Raw genomic sequence first — 6,578 nt, forward strand, 5'->3', positions numbered from 1 at the left:
TCACACATGCTAGGCAAGTGCTGTACCCCTGATCTCACCCCAACCTTTGATACTCTCTTTTGATAAGAAGTTGTCTCAAACTTGTTTGGAAGGAGCTAGAAGTAGATCTTTAGTAAATACCTAAATGCAAGCTAGTCTGCATTCCTCCTGAGAGCACGATGAGAGGGAACGACTCACGTGGCAGCATGAAAGATGGGTTCACTCTAATCAGGATTTTTGTTTTTCCTTTTTCTCCTTGTTCTCAATACAAAGTGCCAGACAACAAGAACATCTTTTGATTTGAGAATTTTCAAAGCACATCTAGCAGTGGACAAGTGTCGGGTACAAAGGAGCCTTGGTGCCTCTCAGCAAAGAGAGACGTGCTGTTGGAGCCACTGCAATGCACCGTGGTAGGCCAGGGTATGGAAGACGGCTCAGGTGCCTCCCAGCTGGGTGCTGTTTACTCGTGTTTGGACACTGGAGTTGGGACTAGCAGAGTGGGTGGGACTGGCAGGCTTGGGACCAGCAGTTTGTAGGGTGAAGGAGGAGGCTCACTCAGAAAGCCATCTACGTCCACACCCACTTCCCATGGGCCTCCTGTCACTCTGTCCCAGGTGCTAGCGGAAAGCATTCGTACACTCAAGTCTCTCCCCAGCCCATTATGAAGTTCAAGGCTCCGCTGCTATATGTGCTTTGAAAAGTCTCAAATCCAAAGATGTTCCTGTTCTCTGGCACTCTGTATTGAGAATAAGAGGGAGAAGGGAGGTTTGTAGCTGGGGTGTGTCCCTCAGGTTGAGTCATGATCCCTGTGCTCAGGGCACTTCTGCTCTAAGCTGGGGAAGCAGAGAGAGGTCTGTGGGAATTCAAACAGTGAAAGAGAAAGTCTAGGGGCCGGGGAGATGGCTCAGTAGGATAAGCGCTTGACTGGCAAACTCAAGGATCTGAGTTCAATCCCCGGTTCCGCAAAAAAAAAAAAAAAAAGGAAGTCTAGCCCATCAGAGTGTCACAGTGCTTATTATGGTACAGAGAATGAGAGAGGAGAGTAGCTACCCTCTCCCAACAGCAGGTCCCACCCCTAAGACACAGTGCCCGAGTCCTGAGAGGGTCTCACTGCTATCCACAGACCCCCAAGAAGCCCATGAGGTAATGGTGCATTCCCAGCACTTCATTACGCCGCTTCAGCTTTGGATACATTTCAAGATGGCTTTGTTTCTACTCTGCTCTTTCCTCCCCTTTCCCAGAATGTTGTACAATTGTCCCTTTTATTCCGCTTCTTAGTGTATAAGCTAAATGCGAATGCTGCTATGTTTTCAGAAAAGTATGAACATGCGGGAAAAGAGAAAATGAAAACTATACCATATATTACCCAAAGGCACTCTTCAGCACGAGCCAGGAACAATGTCGCCAAGTGACCCGCATATACCTGACGTCTCTAGGAACTTGCAGCCTGGCAGTGTACCTGGACGGCGTACTGCGGGGTTTCTGCGCGCTGCCATGCATGTCACAACTGTGTAGCCATCAAAGCACACAATGGGCTTCCTTGTTCATCATCCTTGTAGGCTTCTTTCCCTTTGGACCCAGCTGAGTCCCTCTTCCTGGCACTTGTCCTTTCTGTCTCTGGCTGGCTCTTCCCACTTCTTAGTCATTCCCTACAGGATTCACTGACTCTTCTCCTTTCAGATCTTTTAGAAATGCATACTTTAAAGATTATTCTCAATCTTTTTTCTTTTATTGTTTCTTTCCATTATCAGTCCAAAGATTACTGATTAAAAAAAAAGACTACTGATTTTGCTTGCATGGTGGCACATGCCTGTAATCATAGCACTTGGGAGGCTGAGGCAGGAGGATCGTTGCAAGTCAAGACCAGCCTGGGGTACAAAGTGAGCTCAAGGCAGGCCTGAACTGCATAGCAAGACCCTGTTTCAAAAAGACAAAAAAAAAAAAAAAAAAAAAAAAAAAAAAAAGTGCTGATTTTAAAGTATTACCTCTAAAGAACTTTCACCTTCTGCCTTCTGCCTTACTGGGCTTTTAAAACTTGAGCATTAGGGCTAGTGAGATAGCTCAGCAGACTAAACACTTGCTCAAACAAGCACAAGGACCAGGGTTCGATCCCCAGTCCCGCATGCCGTGCCAGCCCTGCCCATAGGGTGTTGCTGAGCCAGGGAGTCTGGGAGTGGTGGCGCATGCTTGTAATCCCAGTGCTGGGGAGGCTGAAAACAGGAGGATCACTATGAGTCTGAGCTGTGTAGTGAGACCCTGTACCAAATACATAAAATGAAATAAGTAAATAAATAAATTTTGAGCTTTATCTTTGTCTAAGTGAACAAAGGGTGTTGTGTTAACATACAGTTGCTATATTTTCTGTGATGAGAATCTGTTTTGCACACAATCAATTATGATTATATAAAGCTATGATGAATTCAAGTTCCTGTTGACTCAGGTCAAACCAAAAAATAGCATTATTCCTCAGGGGAAACAAGATTTACTGTATAGTATGTCTGTCTTTATGAATTCTAATGCTGCAAAGGGCAAGCGTCAGAAAGAGCGTCTGAGGAGCAGACCCACTGATCATACAAGCGAGCTTTGCAGCGGCGTGCAGGTCTGGGTATTGTACTGTGTTCTTGCACAAACTCTTCTGCCCAGTTCCAGTCCTGGGCCCACAGGCTTGGCGTTGGCTGCCCGAATGCTGGGTCCCTAGCAGCCTCCTTCCTGCAGCTCAAGGGGAATTCAGACCTATTGGGGGAAGTCAGCTGGCTACAAGTAGAACTCAGGGCAGGTGGGCACAAAGAGTGTCCTTCTAGGCTCTACAGGAAGGGCCTTCTGAATCCTCGGCCAGCCACTGTATCAGTCGTCCAGGTTCTATCTGTCACCTCCCGCAAGCATGCTTACCACTAGGGCTATAGCAATAGCCTTTGTACCCATGGGGCCCAAACCATGGTGGTTGAGATTCATGTAGGGCTCTTCCATGTTCCGGATGAAGTAGGAGACGGGCACCACTCCCACCAGTCTGCAGGCCTCCAGGTACAACTCCCTTTGTCCAGTGGTGAAGGACCTCTCAGTATCTATGGAGAAAGGCAGGATCAAGTCGGCTTTGCTTATTGTCTCTCTAGCACCAGGCAATACTCATTTCTTTTTTTTAACCTTTTTTTTTTTTTTTTTTTTTTGCGGAACCGGGGATTGAACTCAGGCCCTTGCACTTGCCAGAGAAGCACTTATTCCACTGAGCCATCTCCCCAGCCCCGGCAATACTCTTTGGTAAGATGTAAGGCCTCTGGATTTAGGCCCTGGGCTTTCTTAGCAGAGACGAGAGGTGCATCGTCATCCCATCCTCCTCGCATATCTGGAGGCTTCTCCTCCTGCCACGTTGGAACAATCCCCAAAGGTAGAGACAGTAGGCACAATGCTGGGTGCTTGAATAATTTTTCTTTACTGATACTAGGTATTGAACCCTGGGTATTTTACTACTAAGCCACATCTCCATCCTTTTTAAAAAAATTATTTTAGTACAGGGTCTACAGGGTCTACATGGTCTCACTATATAGATTGGACTCGTAGTGATCCACCTGTGTTCAGCCTCCCAAGAGCTGGGATTACAGGCGCATGCTACCATGCCCAGTCTTAGTCACTGTCTCAGTGCGCCGCAGGGGCAGGGCTGGCACAGCAGGTTGGGGATCGAACCTTGGCTGCTGCATCTGCCTAAGCAGGCGCTTTAATCCGCTGAGCTATTTGGTTGGCTTCCATCCCTTTTTATGATTATTTTTTATTTTGAGAGAGTCTCACTAAGTGACCAGGCTGGCGTCAAACTTGCAGGGACAAGTCTTCCTGTCTTAGCCTCTCAGAGTGCTGAGACTGCAGGCGTGGGCAGCTGTGACCACCTTGGAGACTTTGTGGCTAGGGAGTCTCCATTCAGCTTCCGTTTTGCCACCACTATGAATAGAGCGTTGCCAAAGCAGATAAGAACCAAGAAAATACCCGCATGGGCTAGAGTGGCCATCTCAAGTGGCAAATCAGAGTCAGATAGAAGAAAACACTTATGCCACTCAAATGACCAAAGATAAAGCCAGCTTACAGAAAAAGGGACCCGGCCTCTTCATTTCTACCTCTTGGGTCCTTCATTCCTTAGACATGAGATCAGCCTGATTCATGGCCCACAGGCACTGCGCCACGCTGGATTCTAAGGGCCCCATGATGCAAATCTGATCATTGGCCAAGCTCCTCGTGGCCAGCTGACATCTACATGTGAGTCTGTTTTCCTTCAGATCCCAGGGCCTTTAGACAACCTACGTCCAACATTTTGAAAGCAGATGGAAGGCTTGTTGGGGAAAGGACAGCCTTCCAGGGAAGCTAGTCTGGTCAGGATGGCAATCTCTTTTTAGCATGGTCACATGGCAAGGTTCCTCAGCATTAGTGCTGCTGACATTTCCAGTTGGAAACTTCTCCACTGCTAGGGGCTGTCCTAGGCATTGTGGGCTGAGTAAGATTCCCTGGCTCTGGACCTGGCATGCACGTGCCATAAACAGTCCTTCACCCCTTCGTTTGCCAAATGTCCCCTGGGTGTACATTTGCCTCTGGGCATGAACACTGTTGAAAGGGAAACAGCTTGTGGTGTGTGGGCAAAGCCCGTGTCCGTCCGTCCATCCATCTGTCTGTCCATCCGCCCCTCCGTCCGTCTGTCTGCTGGCTTCTGCAGCCCCACCTCCAGCCTGCTGCTTTCATCAGGGAGCCTCCTGCCCCTACCTTGCACCCAGCACCAGCAGCAGGGCACCCGAAGGCAGAGCAGCTGAGCTCCGGGTTTCTTCTCACAACAGTGTTTGGCCACCCCTGGAGGTTGTGGGGGTGGGGAGGGTGTGAGGCAGCCCGTTTCATCCTTGGGGCCAGTTCTGCTCTGATCCTTCATGCTGATCCTTTCTAGCTATATGCACTGTGTTGTCACTTGCTGGGACAAGGGGGCAAGAAGGAGCGAGGGGACAGCAGGGACCTCAGGCAAAACATTCAGTGTTGTCCTCTGCCACCTCCTCTCACCAGGTAAAATCAGACGTGGAGAGCAGCACTAGTGACCACCTCGAAGAGGATGAGAAATCAGAGAGAGACCGGCAGGATGTCTGGGGCAGCAGGGAGATGTGTGCAGAAGCGGAGCTGTGTTTATGGTGGTAGGGAGGCCTCACAGGCTGGCTCGGCATTCATGAGCTTTCCAGTTTCATTCTAAGGTCCACCAGTCTCTCCTCAGTCTCTTATACTTGTGACTCACGTCTGCTCTTCTAAGCACAAGGGTGTGGGCAGGAAGTGCGACTGGTGACCCAAGGCTGGTCCCACCTGAGAGGACCAGCAGTGTCCTCTCCTTGCTTCACACATGTTCTTTCTGGGCTGGGGAGATAGCTCAGTAGAATAAGTGCTTGCCTAGCAAGCAGAAGGTCCTGAGTTCAATCCCTGGTACCACCAAAAAAAAAAAAAAAAAAAAAAGTGCAGATAGCTCTTAAGTCTTCAAACAACTTGAATGCTAATACAAAAAGATTTCTGGGGGCCAGGGAGATGGCTCAGTGGAATAAGTGCTTCCCTGGCAAGTGCAAGGGCCTGAGTTCAATCCCTGGTTCCGCAAAAACAACAACAACAACAACAACAACAAAAAAAATGTTCTTTCTGCACTTCCTGCCTTGGGGAACTCTGTGTATGTGTGTGTGTTGGTGAGGAGAAGGCCGAGGTGCTATATGCAATACCAGAAACTTTGCTGCAGCTCGGCAGGCTTCGATTTGCCATCGGCTTCTTTTTTTTTTTTTTTTGGCGGAACCAGGGATTGAACTCAGGCCCTTGCGCTTGCCAGGGAAGCGCTCACTGAGCCATCTCCCCAGCCCCCATCGGATTCTTGAGTAGGGGACAAGAGAACTTTGAGGTGATCACAAAGTCACCAGGCTGCAAGATAGGCCACAGAGACACTCCGTGGCACCAGAATAGTGGACACAGAGGGCAGATCAGGGTGGGTCAAGTGTGGGCTCAGCCAACACAGCTTGGCCAGCTTCTGCTGGCTTTAGGCAGCTCACACATGTTCTTTAAGCCTCAGTTTCCTGTTCTGAAAAAGGCTAAGAGTAATGTCCCCTTCCTGGGACTGTGGAGAAATCACACAGGATGACACATGGGGAAATGCTTAAGACAGGAAAGCCCGGTGTGTTGGTTAAGCTCTGAACAGGCTGGTATGGGACACTCCTCGAAGTAGGTCACAGCTGGTAGCTGTAGCTGCTGTCCCCAGGCCGCCTGGAGGATGTGCTGTAGACTCATGCATGGGCCTCTGGTGTGATCCCCTGGAGGACAGCCTGCTGATAGAACCAAGTTTCTCTGGCTCTGAGGGAACTGATGATCTGCCACTCTGTCCCCAGAGGCCCATTCTCACCTTCGATTTCTAGGTCTGTTTCAGAATCCTCCCAGGTGGGCTTCTCTTTCACAACAGTGCTGACAGCCTCAGCCTCACAGTAGAGCATGTCGTCGCTGCCTTGGGGAGCTGCTGCGGCCTCCGTCTCATCTGAAAGAAAAACTCAGCGTCTTGACTCGGGATGACACGTTGGTGCTGGGCAGCACCTGGTACTGACCTCCCTGGGTCCCTACCCTTT

The 6,578-nt window shown here is 49.6% G+C and overlaps 1 protein-coding gene across 1 annotated transcript in view; it reads right to left on the reverse strand.

The window, feature by feature from the left end:
• Lrrc74a (leucine rich repeat containing 74A) overlaps positions 1–6,578 on the reverse strand; it is a 36,730-nt gene that overhangs the window by 23,334 nt on the left and 6,818 nt on the right. Inside the window, 2 exon segments of the mRNA XM_023702430.1 lie at positions 2,869–3,041; positions 6,362–6,490. Coding sequence (XP_023558198.1) covers positions 2,869–3,041; positions 6,362–6,490 — 302 coding nt within the window.

Source organism: Octodon degus, unplaced genomic scaffold, assembly GCF_000260255.1.
Source record: "Octodon degus isolate 3935 unplaced genomic scaffold, OctDeg1.0 scaffold00007, whole genome shotgun sequence".
In the NCBI taxonomy this organism is placed as follows: Eukaryota; Metazoa; Chordata; class Mammalia; order Rodentia; family Octodontidae; genus Octodon; species Octodon degus.